The sequence below is a fragment of the Apaloderma vittatum genome, unplaced genomic scaffold (genome assembly GCF_000703405.1).
Source record: "Apaloderma vittatum isolate BGI_N311 unplaced genomic scaffold, ASM70340v1 scaffold14598, whole genome shotgun sequence".
Taxonomy (NCBI): domain Eukaryota; kingdom Metazoa; phylum Chordata; class Aves; order Trogoniformes; family Trogonidae; genus Apaloderma; species Apaloderma vittatum.
Window position 1 is genome coordinate 74,522 of NW_009731363.1, and position 22,482 is coordinate 97,003.

The window sequence follows — 22,482 nt, forward strand, 5'->3', positions numbered from 1 at the left end:
CCTACACAGTGGGCTTTAGGTAAGTCAGCAGCTGCTTCTGTTGTGGCCAGCAAACAAAAGTTATGCTTTATCAATAAACCCTTATTTTTATTAGGTATTTTTGCCATGGATAGGTAAACAGCATTTCTGAATGGTTTCTGGTTTGAGGTTAAGACACTATCCTTTGTAGCACTTAATTACTTTGTTTGCTGTATTCTAAATTGCTTCATTTATTGTGATTCTTCCAAAAAGGACAGATAATGCAAATGAAATTCAGATGTAGACATCACTGTTTTTCCAGGCATCCATACTGATTTCAGCATAATGTCCCCTGAATCAGTATCAGAAATTCAAACTTTTCTTAGTTTCCTATAACCATCAGGTTATGTGAGGAACACTGTCAAGCAGATACACCCTTTGTAAGATGCAGTCCTTTATAAACACAAACTAAAATGCAACTGGCAAAAGTAATCAAAAATGATGAGATAGTCAAATGCCCCTTCCACACAGGCAAAATGCTCAAAAATTCAGTAGCGACATATAAATAAAAAAAAAGCTCTAATAACACTGGTATTCTGGCAATTGGATTTCTTTTTGGAAAAGCTACCATGCGAATAAAGTCCACTCTGATTTTGCCTCCTGATAGTGTCAGTCACGACTCTAACTCTCTGGCTATATATTTTGCTTCCACTTGTTGATAGCTATTTGCTATTCTCAACTCTGTTCACAAACAGCAGCAAGTTCCAAATGTAGGTTACTATCATCATTATTCTTATATAAGAAAACACTGCCTTAAAAAAATTTACTATAAAACTTTCATAATAGCATGTTTATCTAAGTACTGAAATCACGATACGGTTTTTAGGCAATTCCTACTTAAGCAAAGTCAAGTTAAATTAATTAGGAACAATTTTGACTGGCTATAAATTTCAAAGTAGAGTGTGTTGCCTGTATCACAGATTTTTAATCATTGAAGTTGTACAAAGAGAACTATTTTCTTAAAAGCTGTAAAATAGTAAAAGTGACCTTGCAAATATAGAAAGCAGAAGATGAAATTAGTGAATATGCAAACAGAAAGAGCCATCAAGGCAAAAAACCACTATGAAACGTTGCAATTTTTAAACCCTTAGTTGTACTCACTTTTCCTTCATCTCTTGGGCTGTCACTTAAATGTACAACAGGCCCAGGGTGAGTCTTTGTGGATCTGCAAGACAAAAATAAATTCAAATCTGTGAATGTTTTTTGCATGAAGAGCTAGACGCTTACCTTAATTTCTAGGTGTGTTAATGTGTACTTCCAAGGGTTGAAAATAATTTTAAAAAGTCCACTAGGGGAAGATAACTGTCTGAAAGTTATCCATACCTTTACACGTTATCCTCTATTTCCTTTTGCCATTATAAGCAGAGATTCTCCTTTGCTGATGAATTGTTTCTTCTATTTCAAAAAAACAAACCTCACAATATTCCTATTACAGTATTTTCCCTCACACACACTCCTTTCCAAGTTTTTTTTTTTGCCTTTTCTGTTTATCTACTCCCTCTCTTTCTGCCCTCTCTCCTCACTTGCTCTATTTCAAGGCTAATCTGCCAAGGATTTGCAGTCTTCTCTTGAATTATTTAATTTCTTGGTAACAAGACTCACCAAGTTCCAATCTCACTAATGACAGGGCTTCAATATCTCACCTACACTGCTCTATCAGGTAGCTTCTCAGTATTACTGCAGTAAGTGTCTTGCTGTTGTCTACTCTGTAAAGCCTGATGACATCTTCGGACTGACCAATATAGTTTCACCCACAGTGCATATTCTGAGAGGCTCCTCAGCCACAAGACCAATCCCATGAGTTTTCGTAAGCCTCTATGGAGATTATTCATTGTTCTTGATGTTCCTTTTCTTCTTGTAATATATACCAATGACGTATTATGCAACGTAGTACACGGACTGCTGCTTAAGTCATTGATATCCAGCACCTGAGAGAAAATGCAAATCATAGGAAACTGAATGGATAGATAAAGATTTTTCATGTATGATCTTTTCTGACCAGACCTTTGGGCCTTAGCAGTCAGCAAGAACACAAGTGCTAATTTGCAAAGCTTCAAGGCTATTTGAATGGCTGCACAAAACAAGACCTTTCATCCTTCTAGGTTCTGGGGTCAGAGCACACATTCCTTGGAGTTCAGCTTAGGATCTAGACTTGCATGACTGGTCTTGGTTCACCAAAGTCTACCAGTAAAAAAAATATGGCAGAGGTCAGCAGGGCCCATAAAGCTAAGAATTTATCTGGAAGCCATACCCCAAACTACAGAGGCTATAAGTTTTAAAACAACCTGCAAGAGAATTACAGAAACAATTCAAAGGAAGATTCTTCAGCCAAACTGCTCAAAGGATTTTCCTAAATTAACAGTGTCCTTCCTTTGGCTCAAATACTGCACTATAGAAAAACTGTCTTCCTGTTCTGCCAGGTCAAGCTTCAAATCAAGATTGAGAGTGGTATGCAAAAATTCCCAGGCAACTCACACATTAAAATACTGTGGAGTAACCCATATCATAGACTCTTCCTTCCCCAAACAGTATGCTTCAATGCTCGTGAAAGCACACATGCTTTCCTCTGGCCTCTATTTTTTGCTTGTAGAATATTCTGAGTAGTTCATCTATTTGGTCATGCACCAAAGCTGGTCCAAAGCAGAGTGTCAAGACCTTGTCTCATATTTACCTCTGAGCTAAAGACAACAGAAAATTACTCCAGACATCCTGGACTAAGTGTATTCCAGACCAAAGAGATAGAAAACTTCAAGTCACCTAGGCCAGACAACTTTCCAAGACTTCACATGTATTTCTAACGTTACTGCTGGCTGTATCACACAAAGCTAGTGGCAATGTCGCAAGTTCATTCCTTGGTGAATCTTCCCCATGAGGTGAGCTCATGCCATCATCTTCAGCTTTGGCAGATCACGTTTCCACAGATACCTGCAGCATGTTACTTTTCTACCTGAGTGCTTGGTGAGCAAAGTTCTGCAAGACCACTTTGCAACATACCCTAGCACAGAAGTGAGATCAGCAGCAAAACACTGGACAGCTAGTTTATACAGTAATATTCTATATAGACTGTCTTTAATGGTGCCAGTAGCAAGTACCAGTTTGACCTGAGATACGGCACACAACAACTTTTGTAGAGATGCCGTTAGTGGGATATCTGGCTGTCATTCCTATCCACGCCAACTCCCCAGAAGGGACCCTTCTGACTAAGCTTCTGTTTCTGAGTAACCTGTACTGGGATAAAAAAAGTCATTTTCGTAACACCAGACCTTGGAGGAGGCAGAGTAAGTAGGCAGTGATGGGGAACTGAGGGGTGAGATGAGGGTATTTGCAAGCAGTGCTTAGACCCACATATCTCTCCTCAAGGAGTGAACATAACATCTTGGGACATTCTAGGCTGTTTTCAACTTTTTTTCTGACAGAGGTTCACTTTTTTGAACTGGTCAGAGTATGCTGATGGAAAGAACTAGGTCTGTTTGAGATATATGCTGCCTATGCCATGACTGGAAAAGGAAGAAGGATAAGAAAAAAAGAAAAAAACCATGAAGAGAAGAGGCAGCATAAGAAATTTTACTTTTTAGCCAGATAAGAAGCGCTGACAGATGACAGAAGAGGGAGCAGAGCCAAGCAAATCTCAGGCATGACTAAAGGCTGGCAACACACAAAATGGTGGAAAGGGCACATGCAGGCTGACAGGGCATATTGGTGTAGGTGGTAATCCCAGCCCATTGGACCAACCAGTATTCAGGCTGGGCTGCTTGGTCACACCAGTATATGTACTTTGGTAGGAATATTGGCAAAATCAGGGCAAATGGAGGGAGAAAGGGAAGAAGCATACTGTTTTTCTGAGCTAAAGGTTGATGTCATCTGGGCTGCTCTTTGTAGCTACCAATTTAGACAAATCACCATTTTCTTTTTAAGATATGTATGTCATTGCTTTCCAAAAAAAAAAGTATTAATATTTCTTGAGGTACAAGAAAACTCTTACGTGAATTGTAGTCACCCTACCTTACGTTTAACTTTAGGCTAATTATACTTTCATTGTCACACAAACTAGTTCACAGAATCATTAGAGTTGGAAGGAACCTCTAGAGATCATCTAGTTCAGCCCTCCTGCTAAAACAGGATTGCCTAGGGCACATGATGCAGGATTGCATCCATGCAGGATACTTTTAGGAGTATTATCTTTTCCTTATCAGGTTGCTAGCTGTTTATTTAGTTTTGTTGAGTAAGGCCTTCACATACATTATCAGCAAAGTTGGTACCAAACACAGCAGTCTGTGCACTAGAAGTATGAGATCTTTTTTTCCTCATTCTCTTTATATTTGATATAAGTTTTTTCTTAATATGTGTATTATCTTACCCCTCAGCATTTAAACAGCTTAGCTGTTTTGTATTATAACTGACCTGGGTCAGGCTTCTTTGATTTTCACCTCAGGAAAAAGAAAATTAAGAAAGGGCAAAAAATTTCTGCACAGGCAGTGAGGAAAAAAAAGTGAGAAATAGCCCTGCGAGCAGCAAGGCCAGCAAAGGAGGAGGGGAGGAGGTGCTCCAAGTGTCAGGGTATGATGCCTCTCCTGCAGCCTATGGAGAGGGCCATGCCAGGGAAGATGCAGCCCATGGAAGATAGCTGCTGGAGCAGGTGGATATTTCCTGAAGGAACTGCAGCCTGGGGGAGCCCACACCAGAGCAGGTTTATCCTCAAGGACTGTAGCCCGTGGCAAGACCCATGCTGGAGCAGAGGAAAAGTGTGAGAAGGAAAGAGCAGCAGAGAGGACCTTCTGTGGACTGACCACAACCCCCATACCCCATTCCCCTGCACTGTTCAGGGGAGAGAAGGAGGAGGAGGTAGAGAAGTTGGGAATGAAAGGGTGAAATCGAGCCTGAGGAAAAATGGGGGTTGAAGGCAGGTGGTTTAGCTTTTGGTTTTGTTTCTCGCCATTCTACTCTATATTAATTTACAATAAATTAAATTCATTTTCTCCAAGTCTGTTTTGCCCATTGACAGTGACTGGTAAATGAATTCCCTGTTGTTATTTTGATGCATGAACTTTTCCATCTTATTTTCTTTCCCTGTCCTATTGAAGAAGAGGAGTGAGAGAGCAGCTGTGCTTGTCTCATAACCAGCCAGAGTCCACCTACCACCAGGGTGAGCTTGATCACTTAACAGCTGCCAGCTTTGATCATACATAGGTAAGAGGAAACAGAGAGCCTATGAAGTTTGGCAGGCATAACACTAACTCTGTCAGGAAAGAAGACAGGATCCTTTTCACAGAGTTGTATATCCTAAAACTCATTTCAGACATGCCATCACAGATAAGATCATACAATTTTGGGGGTGATGACAAACAGATGTTGCTGAAGCTTTTTGGAATCTTAGAGTCTACTTCCTGGCAGTCCTCCTGTGCTGCCTTTCCAGGGCTCCTAGGAACACTGTTTTTTAATACATATCAGATAAAGTATTTGTCTCAAAACTGGTTCCTCTTTGGACTAAACAGCAAGGAATATTCACAAGGAGTAGCACAAAGCTGCTTTGGTTTGGGGCATGTGTAGTTTGATCTTGAGGGAGATGTTTGGGGAGGATACAGTGATACAAAACAACACCAGTCCAGATGGGACAGGGAAGAAAATTGTCCACTAAAGGCCTGTAAAATTCTCCATTCTATATGGCCTTTAACTTGTTCTGACCCTGCTTTATGGCATAATATGGAAGGAAAGACATGATAAATTTTATCTGGCAATAGATCTTGCTTGCTTCTCCTGACGTGATCTAATCTCTTTCCTAGTGCAGGCCTGTAGCTAGGAACCCAAAGCCAGACCTTTGCACCACGCTAGGACCAGGAATAGCCTGCTAAAGGCAGAGCAGTGCCTTACTTCTTGCATCTTCTTGCCTCCTCAAGGAAAGTGTGTATAAACATAAATAATAGTGCTGTCTTTTGGAGTCCTAGAGAAGGGTTTCTTGTAAAAGGAGTGCCAGACATTAGGCTCTACAGTCCATTTCTCCTAAGGGTAGACATCATGACTGCACTACAAGTAGGATTATATGAAGCAATTATTCAGTTAACTATATTATATCAATAATATTAGTTTACAGAACTCATGAAACAGCATCAGAGCTACAGATACAATAATTACTACTTTCATAAAGTAAATTATACTGCATGTGGAAATGCCTGCACACTAAAACATTTTGCCTTAGGTAGCTTTAGTATATATAAAATTTTTTGTTTCCCCTCATTGTTATTACAGTAGAGTTGTCAAGGAGACTAGAAAGTTGTATGCTGTCATTGTGGAATAGCCTACAAAGAAGGAAAAACACTGTTGAATTACATTAAAAGCAAAAGCAGAGATCCAGCAGCTCCTGGAAAGGATGAAAAGATGCTGGGAAATCAACCACACTTGAAGCTATTACGAATAAAACACACTCCTGTCAATGCCAGATACTTGTGTAGAGGCATTCCTTCAAGCTGGCTTTAGGATACTGTGTAGAAATTAACTAGATCTAATTCTTTGAGAAAGGTGAAAATAAGGCATCAGTGAAATAGCTGAGCAGAGAATTCTTCATTCCCAAATACTAGCTGGGATGTAGCTGTGAATGACGGAGAAAACAAAAGCTCTGAAATGTCCTGAAAAGAATATAACACAAAACCAAGTCCATAAACAGCAAGAAGAAAAAAAGAAGGTTGAATCCAAAAACTATCAGCATTTGTTTGCAGTAAAAAATTTCTGAAGCAAAAGCTACCTTCAAATAACCAAGGAGAAAGTATGAGCTAATGATATGAAAGACTGCAACGTTTCATAGCCTTCATTGGCATTTAAGGCTGCAAAACCAGACTTCTCAAGAATTAAATTGGAACAAAAGATTCCCATGACAGTTGTACAGAACTAGAAGCTTGTTAAGAAGCTAGTGATACTTGGAGCTGTTTTGCACTTCATCAGAAGTTATTCCTGATGGCAGCAGGTAAAAATTTATTTGGTGCATGTTCAAATTGGGACATGAGAGAGCAAGACTTGACTCTTAGTCAGCAAAACAGGACGGAAATGAAGAAACCATTTGCTGTAAAACAGGACTCTTCAAGAAAATTGTAAGGATGGAAGCTTTTATTTAATTATTTTATTCTAAAATTAGAAAGCTCAATAAGAAGTCTTCAGCAATGTTACAATACATAGATGATGTATTCCTCCATCATTCTGCGAAGTTTTATGCAGTCTAAGAAGCACAGTGACTTACATAATGTTGTAAGAACATTGTCTTGGTATTACAGCTGAATGAATGTGACAGTGCTGAGAAAAGCATGTGCATAAGCAGATAACTCTGTAGTGTCGGTAGTCAGACATCTGCAGTTCTGCCTTCCACAAAGGTGTAGCGCACCAGAAATTTGAACTTTCTTTTCATTGGTAGAGTCATAGAGAAATTAAAAAGAACAAGTAAGTTACAGGCATCATTCACATCCTGTGGATCAAAGCTGGGAACTGGAGTAAGTGAGAATCAGTTCAACCTCAAGATGCAGCTCTTAGATAAAATTCCTAAAATGTTTAGTAGAAGCAGGACGCCTTGCAACTTGCACTTTCTTTATACTAGGAATGACTTCCATATTGAGTTGCACACAGAGGGCTTAGCAGTTGCTCCTAGACTGCTACTTCTCTTTCTGTGTGCTGCTCTTCATCACCACTGTCATAACTGAGTTCCAATTTGCCCAATTCTTTGATACTTCAAACCCCATAAATTCTTACAAGGTTGTTATTGATAGAGAGAGAACACTGGAATTTCAGCTGTTTTTTTTTTTTTGTTTGGTTGGTTGAGGTTTTTTTCTCTGTATTCTCACAAAATGAGCTGCAATCTGGCTTTACAGTGACTTAGGTATGTTAATATATAGTTTAACATTCCAAACTCAAAGCATTTCAGGTTTTTTAAAAATTAACCAGTTCAATCTTCTATCAGTTTTTACTGTAAAGCCTTGAAATCTTAATGACAACTGAGCTAAATCCACATTATAAAAATATATGGAGATTTCATTAGAAGTAGGTACAAGCCAGTGGAAAAAAAAAACCACAAGAGAAGGAATTTTGAAAGAAAGTCAAGTTATGCTGGTAGGGTTGCATGAAGAAGAAAGAACTCTCCTCCAGGCTTGTTTGTGCAGATGACACACAAATCTGACACACTCCATCTAAACTGATGACTTGAATATGGCAGCAGAGCAATCTTTCTCTGCCAGTAAGTTTGACACAAATATACTTGCACAGTATAACTCTCTCCTTCCAACCTTTATAGAGAATAGCAACATCTTCAGACTAATCTTACATTCTGAAATCAAATAATTATCTCAGAAGCAAAAGTGATCATACTGCACTGCTACCTCTTATATCATTCATGGTAAGGCTGAAATTTCACATACATGCGCTTTCTTATTTTGTTTCTTCTTTGAAAGCACCTAACATTAACAGGCCCTATGAAATTATAAAGTCCTGAACAAGCTGGTCTCACAGCTGATCTTACTGCAAGCAGGAAGTTGGTCTAGAAAACTTCAGAGGGGCCTTCCAGTATGAATTATTGTATGATTCTATAATACTAAAATATGAAAATTATGTGAAGGTTGAAGGAAAATAGTGTGAAGATCAAAAAATATGATCAGATAAGAACATACCTGTGGCGCAGAATAAAATTGTTGTCTCAAAAATATGTCTCAGTACAATTCTAAAGACAAGTCTACTGTCATAACCCCATCTTCATGACATAACATTCCCTTCAAAGCTATTCGAAGTTACATTTTTCCTACAAGAAAGCACTAGCACTGGAAGAGGCATCATAGTTTGCTACCAGAGAGAGTTCCAATCACTTCACTGAGAAAAGTCACCTAGTTTCAACTTCAGCAGTGCTACAACATCTGTTAAAGGTGGCTGCTGTGGCAAATATCACCATTATCCCCACCAGCCTCTTACTCTAATACAGAGAAATTAACCTGGAGACAGGATTCCTCATCTACCTGTGTAATACAGGCAAGGACAATGTCCTCCGTTGGTTGAATGGAGAGAACACAGCCTTCTTAGACCAGCATACCGCTCAACAGGGATCAAGTTGTACTTCTAAGATTGATAGAACAATAGCAGCAATGAATGAATACCTGTGCTCAACCGTCACCAGAACAGTATGTGGCAGACTAGCTTTTTAGAAGAGGAAACTATTATGGTAACTATGCAGCATCTCCAAGTACTGCCTATCTGTATTATATTGTCATTACCTTTCATAACCTATGGAAGAAAAAACTTGGAAAATCTTGGCATACTCCTGCACAGACAATACAAAGAAGATAGGAGAGGCTGCTTGTTTACTAGCAGGTTCTAGAAAGGTAGCTTCCCGCACAGCATCTAGCCTAGCTCAACATCTCAGCACTGAAGCTTGTTAGTAAATAACCTTTATTTCCCCCATACTTTTCATTGAAGAGAAACATTATTCTATTTTGTTCTCATGAAAAAGGTCTGTTTTGGCCAATTAAAAAAATAATCAAAAGATTTAAGAAGTGAAACTTAGTAGAAGGCTCTTCCATTTAACGAAAAACTTTCAGATTTATTTCCACACAGAATAGAAACATTCTTATGTCTGGAGTAAAGAAATGCACTCCAAATGCATACAAAATGAAAATGCATTGTTCTCAAAACCTCAAATGCATTATCTACTATATATAGTACATATACATACATTGTAAAATACAGGAATCAAAAATCCCTGTAACATGTCAATATCATGAGAAAGTGAGAAAAAGAAAATAATTAAGATACATCTCACTTGACGAATTCATCAAAATGAACATAGCAATTCTGGGTTTTACTAAATCACATTTTCTAGCAGTAATTTTTGAGCCAAAACTACTGAGAAGAGCTGAGCAAAGTTTTACAAAGGTAGGACAAACAAACATTCCAAAACTGAGAAGTGGATGAAAGATTTACTAGCAGACTGTCTGAATCCTGATTACTATTCGAATCCTTGTTTTTATCTCCTTTTAAGACAAAAGTAGATTTTTAGGACTGTGCCTATGAAGTTTGGTGGGTTCAGAGTCGAGGAAAGAAAATGAGGTATCAGTTTTGTAAACCTGGGGGACACAGTGAAAGTCAGTAATAACAGCAGGGGGAAAAAAAGGAAAGGGTAGAATTTTGGGGAAAAGTGGTTGCTATCAATGTAATCTCTGCTTGGGACAGAGAATTAGATCCACTAGTGTAAGCCTGTAGCCGCCTTCTTAGACACTGCCCTCTTGCTTCACTGAGCTCAGTGAATTTCAGTTTACTGCCAGAGGTTGCAGGGTCCTCACAACATGAAGCAGATGTCTCAGAAACTGTGTAAAATGCTGCAGGTGTGTCTGCAGCAGTTCCTCTGGAACTTCACAGAGGAATCACCAAATCACAGATTATCAGGGGTTAGAAGGGACCTCAAAAGATCATCTAGTCCAGCCCCCCTGCCAGAGCAGGATCACCTACAGTAGGTCACACAGGAACGTGTCCAGACGGGTTTTGGAATTCTCCAGAGAAGGAGACTCCACAACCTCCCTGAAAGAGCAGAGAAAGAATTTTTCACTTCTGTGGAGGCCTTTACTTGCAGAAAGTACAGATTTATACCCCTCAGATTTTTGTATGTATCCCTCCACTTCACACCCATAACACAGGCACTCGTTTTAGCCTGTCAGAGAACTGTCATTTAACAGACCCTCAGTACCTTTTCTATCACTTCATCAGGTTTTGATGAGCCTGATTTAACTTTGAAACTATCCCTGCGCTGAGCAGAAGGCTTGGTCTAGAAACCTCCAGTCCCTTCTCATCTAAATGATTCTACAGTTCAATGAAGAAAAGTTCACCATAGAGTCTTAGGGCCAACATATACTCCATTATTCTCTTCACAGGATGTTTGGAGGAGATGGTGAACCAGCCACTCTCATAAAAATTGCAAAATCTGAAGTTATAAGATTAATGATTATCTACATTTCATGGGATTTCATAGTTATATAGACTGCCAAATAATTTTTTATATTATATAAAATACAATTACATGGTCTCTATCATAAATCTGAATTCCTAATGTCCTGTAACAAAAGTTAGTGTTGCACATGCATTCACTAAAATAAAAGGTTTCCAAAAGATCTGTTAATATTTGTAAAATCAAATTATTCTTTAAAATGAATCTTAAGATGGCTACAAAAATGTCCACAGACACAACTACAAAAAAGTTGGCACTTACAGTTCTATTGCCTTGTTCCACATGATAACATATCCAGAAAGAATGAAGGACTCGATATTTACAATGTGTGTATTTCCCCTCTCTGTTCCAACATAAAGCCATTTACTCTGGAATGGCAGATGACAATAAGTAATCCTGGAAAGGAAAACAAAAAAAGTGACTGAATATCATATCAATAATACTTTTCAACACTTTTGCAGGTGAAATTATTGTGCCTTCCATCTTATAACCTAAGAAAAGCCTGCCGAGCAGGCACAGCATTCTGAAGAATGTGCAGGTTTCAGGGGTCATGTCCAGAAAAATCATGTAAGAGATGATGAAACAAAACAGGGACATCCTTGCTGCCTATATTAAGGGCAGGAATAAAGAGATTTACTTCCTGAGCACTGAAGTCAAAGTCATGTTATCTCTGTGAGTACATAAATTGCACTATGATAAGTATCCAAGACTCTCAAGTTAGGCTTTCATATTTTGTGTCTTAGAATAAGAATTTTTCCCAGTTCAGCAAGTAGAAGTTAATGGACAACAGCAGGATTAGTGTTTTGCTCAACAGAAGTGTAGCACTATCATTCCTACAAAACATTCACTCTAAGTATTATATCATCAACTGAATCTGTAGGATTCATAGTATTCTTACAGGGTGTCACGACAGTTTCTCATGATAATACATAAAAGTCTTCACAGATTTCTTTGACATTATAGTTATGATATAGATATTGCATAAATTCAAGCAATACTAAATCTGTATGAGACAAAAACGTTTGCCACTAAAATATAATCAAATGCATGCTAGCAATAGAGACTGAAATTTAATCTGATCTTATGGTATAGACTCATTAATTTTGACAAAAAGCGGGTATTTTGCTTTGTATGCCACATGTTATTATATTTATCATTCAGTTCCACAAGGAGGTTATTTCTAGCTTTTATATACAAATTTGATTTAACAGCTAAACAATTTTTGTCCTTAACACCTTCCTTTCCCACAAAGATACAAATAGTATTTAAGAGCATATATATTTCAATTTCTTATTGTACAGCAATCTTTCTGAATTAATTATAAAACAGTGAGGGAGGTGCTGGCTATCTTCCAGTAGTTTGGTCCTCACAGTCATGTAACGTCCTCTAAGTAGAACATTTGCCACCCTTTGAATGAAAGGAATTGTTCAGTATTTACACATACTTCTCATACTTTCTGTAATTGTTCCCTGTAAGGTACTCTCAACAAACAAAAAGATTCCAAACAGATTCTACATAGTTCTGCAGTTTTCCAAGTAGCTAATCATGTGTCAGAACATTTAATACTGAATTCATTCAAGCGAGCAATTTTTTTTTTTTTCCCATACGTATCACACTGGATTTAACACAGTTGAAATATGCAGTCTTCACATCCTAATTTATGGGGAAAATGATAATTGAATCACGAATTCAGAATAAGGCTTACCCTTCACAGAAAGCCTTGTTGATTCAAGTGAGACTTAAGTATGATATAGGTTTTCCTCTATTCATCACCACAGCGCTAAATTTTTCCATTAGTTCTCTAATTTTGGCAATGATTTCAGTGTCTTTAGTGGAAAGAGAACTAAGATAATTGCTTTGAGAATGGGAATTACAGTTTAGTATGCATAAATGAAAATGCTTTCCAACAGCAACTTAGTACTTATATTGTGGGTGCACTCAGATCGACAAACATCTGACAGAGAAAATGCAGGAAGTATATGCCACCTACATATTCCTTACTGGCATTAAAGCCATTAGCTTTATTGTCCTGCTCCTAACAGATACAACGAACAATTTCAAATTATAGTTTTACAAGTGTGAAGCTGATCCTTCTCCTTAAACTAAACAACACATTCTTTTGCTTTCTCCTCAGGCCATTTGGTACACTGTCGGTTAGCTTCGTATTTAGTCTAAATTAATTTTTTTTTTTTCTTGCGTTTCTGTACTAGCTCTTATTTTCTTTCTTGAACTCCAAAGCACACGTATGCACTGTTAGGTCTCAGCCCATGCAAAAAACCTTGGCTGATAAATCTTCTTAACCACTTCACACCGATGTTCATTCAGCATTTGTTTGTAGTAAACTGTTAAAATACAGGAAGAGAAAGTATTTGTGACTTTGAAAGTGTTCAGAATGTACCTGTCCAGTGACTGACAAATAAGAGTTACAAAATTAAACCTACTCAGCTTCCATACTGCTACCCCAAAGACTTGCAGTTGTGTCACCAGATGAATCATGTTCAAGTCAACCTAGGACCATACTAATTTTCAGTCCTCTGATAAATCCATTCACAAACCCATAACATGTATGGCAGAAAACAGTGCAAGACTGAATCCAATACCTTGATTACGAATAGTCTCAAAATCACCTCAGACAGCTCATGAGGCTGCTTTGGTCAGCTTTTTTTTTCTTTTTTTTCTTCTGAAATTACCTTCTAGGTTATGATCTCTAGCATGTAGTGCCATAACAACCATTCAACTAAATGGGTGTCTAATTTCGCAGCTACTGCATGTCATAGAATCATAGAATAGAGTAGAATAGAATAGAATAGAATAGAATAGAATAGAAATAGAATAGAAATAGAATAGAAATAGAATAGAATCATAAAGGTTGGAAAGGACCTTAAAGATCCTCAAGTCCAACCTACAGCCCTACACCACCATTACACTAAACCATCTCTTGAAGTGCCATGAAATATCCTCCACTTGCCCACAAATTCAAGAACCTAATGTTTCAAGAGCAACATCCCACAGTAAGAGAAATCAGACTAAAATACTCACTACTGGCCATCAGTTACTAGAATTTCCTGCTGGCCTATCTGAAATCGCAGGCATCAGTAGCTATTAAGTCTGGAGATAAGTATGAAGGACTCAAAAGACAATTAGGAGTTGCTAAAGAATGAAGAAAACAACCACAAATCTTTTAAGCTCAGCAATTTCCTCTTAAATAATTTCATTTTGTTCTGATAGATTTATGGGACAGCCAGATAAGAAAGTGTTCTGCATGTTCTTTCTTCCACAATGAAACCTACCCTATGAGTCTTCGCTGCTTACCCAGATGGTTGTTAGACCTTACCAAACATCACCATTTACAATATGTGAGCTTATAAGAAAATGCTATTCCCTTAAAGACAATTCAGATATGTAACAAATCTCTTAGAGCATAGGGATTGCTAGGCATTTTAATATGATACATTTTTAGGCTTCACCAAACAATGCCATATTTTCATATTCTCAGAAAATTATGCACTGCTCTGACTTAATTTTCTTTTACATTATGCAAATTAAATGCAAACTGCTTTATGTATTACTTTTACAGAAAATATTGACTTTGAGGCTTGAAAGCTTTGAAGCAAGACTCAGATTTTTAATGAACACCTTCCATTTCAGTAAGTACTGAAATTACATAACGATTTCTTCAAGAGAAAACAATGAAGTCTCATACTGTAGTTTGCATTGAGGATGAAAGGTATCCCTCTATTAGTCAGATATCCCACGAGGAAATTAAGATGTCCCTTGATGCCTTTACAAAAACCAGTCAATTAGCCATAAAGAAAGGCTATGCGTCTTCTTAAAGAAGGTAGGGGTTGTGGTGATTTATGCCAACATAAAGTGCTTCTGCCAAAATTTAATCAAATTGTCAATCTGATTGAGATAACATGGAACTCAACTAAATGGAGACCTGCAAATTTACATCACTTAACAGAAAGTCAGGCAGAAATGTGGTTATTATACGTTCTTAGTAGCAAACCACAACATGAATCTCATTGATTATTGCAAGAAAAAGTAAAAAATATGGACTAATACCAAAAAAAGGTGTTCCTATGCTGCCAAAATGGTCTGGAACATTGTATCAGCTTTTCAATATATTCAAAGCATAAAACAGGATATAAAATATAATTAGAAAAATAATTGTCAAATAAAACACCCAAATCAGAATTTAAGCAAAAACACTTAAGGAAAATCCTGAAAACATTTCTAAAATTATGTAAGCAATACAAGAGACAAGCACTGTCAAAAAAATCATCCCTAATTTCTGGAAGGAATATATTCTCCCTAACAAATCTTGAAGAGGTATATTTTTGAGAAAATCACAGTACTCTACAATCTAACAACTCTGATCAAACAGTCTTGTTATGTATTAGTAGAATACTACAATGCTGAAAAAATTTAGAATGCTACTTTCAGCAAAATACTAGTAAAAACCCTCAGATGGCTTAAAAATCATCTTTATTATACTAATCACACTGCTCTAAGAAAAAGAAAAGATAATACTGGGAACACTTCTTTCTGCTTTGGCTTTGTTATTTTTTTTTCTATTTTTAGTATGAAAAAATTTCCTGGAACACTATTCCTGGTGGAGTGTGGGGAGAGCTGTGGAAGATGATGAACAGCTTTTCCAGTTTTATTATTTAATTGCTCATTCCTTGACATCAAAACTGCAACTAAATTTATACTATGTTTTTTTCCCTCATGCAGATAATCTTAAATACGGAGAAGCATAGAACATATATAGCCCTTCTACCCAGCACTGATTGGCAGAAGGGTTCATTTTCTGTAAGTTCCTACAGAAAACAAACATCAGCTTGAACTCCCTCTCAAGGTCCTCCAGGCTCTCAGAACACAGGGAAATCTCACAAATTTACAGGAGAAGACAAAGATGAAACATGAAGGAGCATTAACTTTGGAACATGCGTAGGTGACAGGAAGCAATCTCAGGAGCTGCAAGGCACGCCAGCTGTGGTCCTGGCCTGACCACTTTTCTCACTTCTCAGGGACTACTAAGTTACAGCCACTGTCTTGCCCTCAATTTACAGTGACCTGTCCCACCAGGGGTAAGTTCAGCTGCTGAGGAAGCTGATCTCCTTCTTAAGAAGGAGACGCATATCAGAAGTCTACCTTTTCAGTGGAGTGATTACAGCTCCCCTCCCAACACAAGGAATCTTCTCCAGCCCCTTCTGGTGCTTTCAGTACTCTCCAACTGGCTGACGTACTTAACTCAGCTGGTCATCACCACAAGCTGTTCTATGGGCACTTCCTTGGTACTAGCCAGTGTCTTCCTTGGTACTAGCCAATGACCGGCTGGTGTTCTGTCAGGTCCTCTTTCAGAGAAGCTCTTCTTAGAGCATCTGTGGCCTGTGTAGCTCTCAAGGAATATTCACAATAGAGGAAGACTTCTAGATAAGCCCTCCTCTTCCTTCTTGACTTTGCAGGATTTCTCCCCAGCAATAAAAACTACAGTTGCTGAGTGTGCCTCATGACTCTGTATATGTCCCCTTCTCTGTCCACGAGCAAGCACAAATTATTTCCACTCAACTCTTCTTTCCTCCTCACTATTCTCATAATCTTTTGATATTTTTGAACAAAACTAATATAGGAAGTCTTCACTGACATACAAAGAAGGTCAGGCTGATCTAGCGCCCCTCCTTCTCCTGTGATTGAGAACAAACTGGCCTTTCTGAAGAAGCTTCTTCTGGGTAACCAGTATTCTCAGGAAGTGTAGTCAGGAAGTGTAGTCAGGAAGTGTTTTTCTGTCAGTTCACAAGGTAATGTTATAGCTGAGATCATTGCTTTAAGTCATGAAGTACAGGAGAACATTTAGACAGATATTCAAGCAAAGTAATTTGTAGCAGACCTGAAGTGCCTAAACCTGTGCAACAAAGAAAAGGAGTTGTCTCCAGCAGATCGTGCAAAGGATGTAAGTGGCCTCTGGAGGTTTTTATTCTTCTCCCTGGACTATATGTAACTTTGGAGCTCATCAGCTACATAAGACATGTAAAAGACATGTACAGTAGGAGCAATCCATGCAATCTGCTGTCCGTACCATGTGCTGTGTTTGCAGCAGATTGTAAGGAAGTTGCATAGACAGATGTGAGCCGGGTCTGTGCATAGCAATGACATAACAGTGTTTCCCCTGCAACATGAACTGTTTGAGTGATTACAAACCAGGATGTCTAGGAAGGCAGAAATCCAAGATGAACTCTATTGTCAGGATTTCCAATGTTTAACTTAAACTCTTAGCTTAATTTACTTGAAGTGTATGCACAGTCTCTAGGGCAGGAAATACTTTAAAATACTAAGTGGCATGACTAAGAGTCAAATGAAATATATAGCAGTTCGATACATCTAGACATGTTTTCCTTTCAAGATTTTAGTGATACTATATCATAATATGAAACCTCCTCCTATTCAAACTAGATCTTCCACATAGCATACAAGATAATTTCAAAAATTTACAATAGCCCCACATGCTCAGATCCTAGCAGACAGTGAATGAACCAAACATGACTTGAAGACTGATAGTTGTGGTCCATCAGCTTTATAAAAATTGTGATTTAGTTTTAATTTAAATTAAGAAACATCTTTGGTGTCACATATATTTTCTCCTAGCATTGTCACCCAACACTTATTTTGAATTAAAAACAATTGGTCCGTCTTATTTTTTAATCTAGTTACTTGTACAGAAGAAAGTGAATTAGAGCTGAAGACACGTTGTACACAAATTGCATTGGATCCTGGTGACAGCATAACAAAGGTATCGGAGTATTAAAGCCCACTGTTACTTAGGGATATCTGAACAAAAGAGGAATATGAAGGTAAATTATATTCTCAAAATACTGCATGAATATTTCCATCTCGGAATTTTTTCCAGTCGAGTGTTATAGAGATTGCTCAAATATTCTTTGTTGTTTTAAGGCTACAGTGCATACGCTACAAATAAAGCTCTTGACAAGGCTGGGTAGGTGAAGAATATCTAACAGCGAGTGTAATAATTATAACTTAGTTCTATTTTTCCATCAAATTAGTCAGGAGCTGAATGTGACTATTCTGTTTGTAACTGCTCAGTGAACAATCTCTAGCAATAAATTCCATGTTATCAACGAAAGTCACAAATTATTTAGAATTAAACATTGGGAAACAAGCTCACAAGCTACTGTGCCTATTGCCTGACTGAACTATCAATACTAGCAAACAGTAGGAGCACTTCAGACATTACTTAAGCTTAGTCAGCTTAAAGTAGTCTGTAGAGATCAATGTTTTAAATAAAGAGACAGTAAAATGAATTGCTTTACGTAAGGCAATTCAATAAACATGCCTTATGAAGGAACATGAATGAAATATGTAGTCAAAGCAGTGGTACCAGTTACTTTGTAGCGCTATACATCTTTTTGCCAACATCCCTTTCAAGTTTGGTATCTCAGATAATTCAGCTTACCCAATCAGTTCACGAGTGTTATTTGTCTTTATTTTATATTGGTTTAGATACAAGTATTCATTACAGTCATTATGTGTACAGCAGCAATAATTTAATCTGTGGACTGTAACATAAGAAAGGAACATTTGGGGCTTCTCTCCTGCTTAATACAGGCCATAGGATTTCTTCAAATTAATTACCACTTGAAATAGAAAAATTTACTAGAAGATACCTGTCTTGATTTAAAGAATTTCAGTGATGGAAGGTTCCCTACAGATGCTGAAGTATAACAAATTAGAATTCCATCTCTAAACTATAAATTCAATATAAACATACCCTAAGCAAAGTATTCTTCTAGCTATTCCTGAATCTGCTGTATATAATTAACAGACATTTTGCCCCTCTCTTAATATTCTGGAGAGAATATTAAGGAAATATTTTTAGTTTATAGCTTCATCTTAGGCAAATAAGTTTAAATAGGGCTGCTAGATACCTTATATAGTTATTTGTTTGAACAAATCAAAAAAGCTTATGCAGCTCTTCTCCTGCAAATTATTTAGACATGTCACCTGGCTGGTGGTCCATTGCTGCCTTCAAAGTATTTAAAATACATGCATTTTTCGTGGTGTCCCTTGCATTAAATATTACAGTTAAATAAGTTGCAAGAATAAGAAAGAGGAATACAAGAAGCAGAAAAAAAAACACACCACAAAACCAGCCAAAAGAGAAACCTATAAAGTTTTGAGAAATGCAGTTGAAAAATTATTTATTTCTCAAGATACTCTAATTTTGTCCATAGCTTTTTTCTTTGGCTCTATTGGCACACTCTGAAGCACATGATTTTTTAAATTGGGACAGATTATTAATCCTTCAAAGTGTAAAAAAATAAAAAGCAAAGCAAATCACTATCACTAGTATAATCAGTACTTCACCTTTCTACTTTCCTATTAAAACAAGACTAAAAGCAGGCTATTTCTCTCATTCTTCCTAAGCCAGAAGTTCCTGTGCAAAACTTCTGGATAGGTGAAATAATCCTGTAGGCCTAATGTTAGACTCATTCTTAATTTGTGAGCTTACTATTTCAAATGAATCTGCAATCACAACTGTAATTAATAGATTATAGCATTTCAGAAATACTTTAAGATACAAATGATTATGTTAACTACATAAAATGCTAGTATAGCAACTCTATGAGCATTTATAATGGGTGTTATAAATTATTTACAAACAGTTAATTCAAAAGAACCCAGAACAAGTTAGAAACAGCACGTTCAAAATGGATTAGATGCATTACATTTTGTTAGATTAGTAAATCTGAATAAAGACTGAATTTCTGTATCTAGATAAAAACATACGAGGTTATCATGAGCACTTTACAAGGACAGTCAAAATATACAGCATACAAGAGGTCCTTTGGTTTTTAACAGTTTTATTTCTTATAACTAACTTTCTTGTAACTCCACAAAAGATCACCACTAACATGCCACAACACATATGAAAAGAGAGCTGCACAATAACTTCCTATAATACAAGATAACGATCATTTAAATTCATACCCTCAGTAACTCAATGGGTATCTACCTTAGCAGAGCATGGCATCACGTTAACTGGCTTTAACAGTAACGCAGTGGATTAACAGGTGTAATGTGCGGACTTGGACCCAAGAAAAAAAGACAAAGAAACTACTTGAAAACTTGCTTCCTTAAATAGAAAAAGATGGTGGAATAAACCAGCATACTTTTCACTGGCTTCCAAATTATTTCTGATGCCAACTCATGGTCATCAGACAACAAAAACGAGAATAAAATTCCACAAAATCAGTGAAGTGAGAAAATTAATAAAAATAGGGTTGGCAAACTGATTCTTGCTTTCATCTTTAGGGGAAAGACAATGATATTTCCCTTGTCTACTGGATTGTGAAATCACTATTTCTTATTTGTAGTACTTCACTTGTTCTCCATTCATTTTATTGAAGGTTAAGTAAAAATGGAGTTGTAATGTCAAGCATAGTGACAGTGATGGGCAATACAGACCACAATAAAAGTCACCGAGTTTCTTAGCAATAAATAAAAGTCAAAAAAGAAAGGATGGAAGAGGGAGATGGTGTCCTCAAAAGAGAATTTTTGTTATATTTTTCTTTCATTGATTTTGGAGCAGTTGCATTAATAAAAAACTACCTAGGGGTAGAGTTTATCTCAGCCTCTTACCCATATAAATAACAAATGCAGTTTTTGTTTCCCAGTCTCATAGTTTCAAAAAAGTGGATTGGGACTTAGCTGAAAGATGAAAGGTTGAAACTTGTCTTCCACTAAATAGCTTGATTTTATACAGCTTTAGACAAGTAAACTAAAGATATGCTAGTATTTCATCCCCTGCTTGCTGCAACATTCTCAAATCTGTGTTTATCCTATTCTTACCATAAAGACTTTAAGTCCTGTTTTACATGAACATCTAACAGGTTATTCTGACTGACTCTCCACAGTCAGGAAAAGACTGAAATACTGAAATTGACTTCAAAGTAAAAAAAAAACATGAATTTTTATGTGTGTATACTTTTTCTATATGTACATGCTTTTTATGTTAACAGGCTCCATCAATTAAAATCATGTAGACTTCTTGGAGACCAGCTGTTCTCATTTGTTATGCTTCAGTAGACAGGGACTCTGTGATTAACGGTTCTTGTTTTTCTGCAGTCTGTAGTCTCTCTTCTCTTCCTGCTCATGTACTGTTTAATGAGATAATCTCAACACTGACATTACTAGCTCTATTTCTGATTTACTGGAATAATGCCCAGAGTTTATTGTGACAGAAGGAAAAGTATCCTAAATCACTGTATTGGATTCTGCTTGAAGCTGACATGTGCCTCCACAGGAAGAGGGTGGTGTGGTTTCCAAGAACCAAATGACTTACTGCAATAGAACGCGTGCATGTTCTCCAGTGCTTTGATACATGTCTGGAAATCTAATGTAACAAAGGTCAAAGGATAGATCTGAACAGGACTATTAATGACGTCTCAAAACACAAATTTGAAAAAAACAAAAAAACATAACTGCAGAATTTCTCTATTATAACTGTAACAAGCTGAAAATTCCAGCTGATAACATAGATTGTTTATGCTGTCTGAACTTGTTGACATTTTAAAAAACATTTTTTTGCTCTTGTCCAGTATGACATTGTATGATATGAAGTAGATGATGCATTTTTGTATTACACTGTTGAGCTTCTCATTTGTTAGGACTAAGGCCACAAAACACAGTTGTTCAATGTATGGCTCTGTGATTGTATTTTAAATTTTGCTATCCGAACCTGGCCTCAGAGTAATTTGGCAGCACAGTTACGTGAAAAGAATACAACATGTTACCCTGTATTTTCTCAAAAAACCAGATATCTACTGACAAACATGCCTCATTTTCTACAAAGCATTAGAAACAACAAGCACAGTGCTCAGCGTATGATCTAAAGTTTTGCAGCATATAGCAACATTATGTCTACTGCTAAGAGCTAAATGACTCTTTTCTGAGGACAACATCTAAGTTACTCAGGCAGACAATCGGAGGTAGCCATCTGACATAAAAATTAAATAATGCAGAACACGTTTCTTCCCTATTGAAGTAAACCCAAAATTTCACAAAGATGTTTTGCAAAATGGAATTTTGAAGGGATATCTGTTTTCTCATATAAATAATAGAAGGAACTACAGCTGGAGTATCACAGAGGAAGAGGTAAATTGGAAAAGAGCATTTTTCAGGCCAGAGGGCTGTACTGTTGTTAAGTCCTCAGATAATTGCACTAGCTATGCTTTTTTCTCCAGCAGTACAATGGGTCATGACAATTTCATCTATGTGTGTGTGCACGTGTGTATGCACATATATGTGTGTACACACATGCATATACATATAGCAAATTTATAAAATTATTGCACTAGCTGCTATAAGTACATTTCACTTTCCAAAACATCTTAACTATTTATAGCCACAACATTTGGCTTACTACCAACCAGAAACAGAGATCCTGGTGCTTCAGAATTGAGAAAAAAATCTTATTTAGAAACCTT

The 22,482-nt window shown here is 37.1% G+C and overlaps 1 protein-coding gene across 1 annotated transcript in view; it reads right to left on the bottom strand.

Moving 5' to 3' along the window:
• STXBP5L (syntaxin binding protein 5-like) overlaps positions 1-22,482 on the bottom strand; it is a gene marked incomplete at both ends in the record, with an annotated part of 100,797 nt that overhangs the window by 66,183 nt on the left and 12,132 nt on the right. Inside the window, 2 exons of the mRNA XM_009875158.1 lie at positions 1,120-1,183; positions 11,237-11,371. Of these exons, the coding sequence (XP_009873460.1) occupies positions 1,120-1,183; positions 11,237-11,371 (199 nt within the window). The remainder of the gene's footprint in view (positions 1-1,119; positions 1,184-11,236; positions 11,372-22,482) is intronic.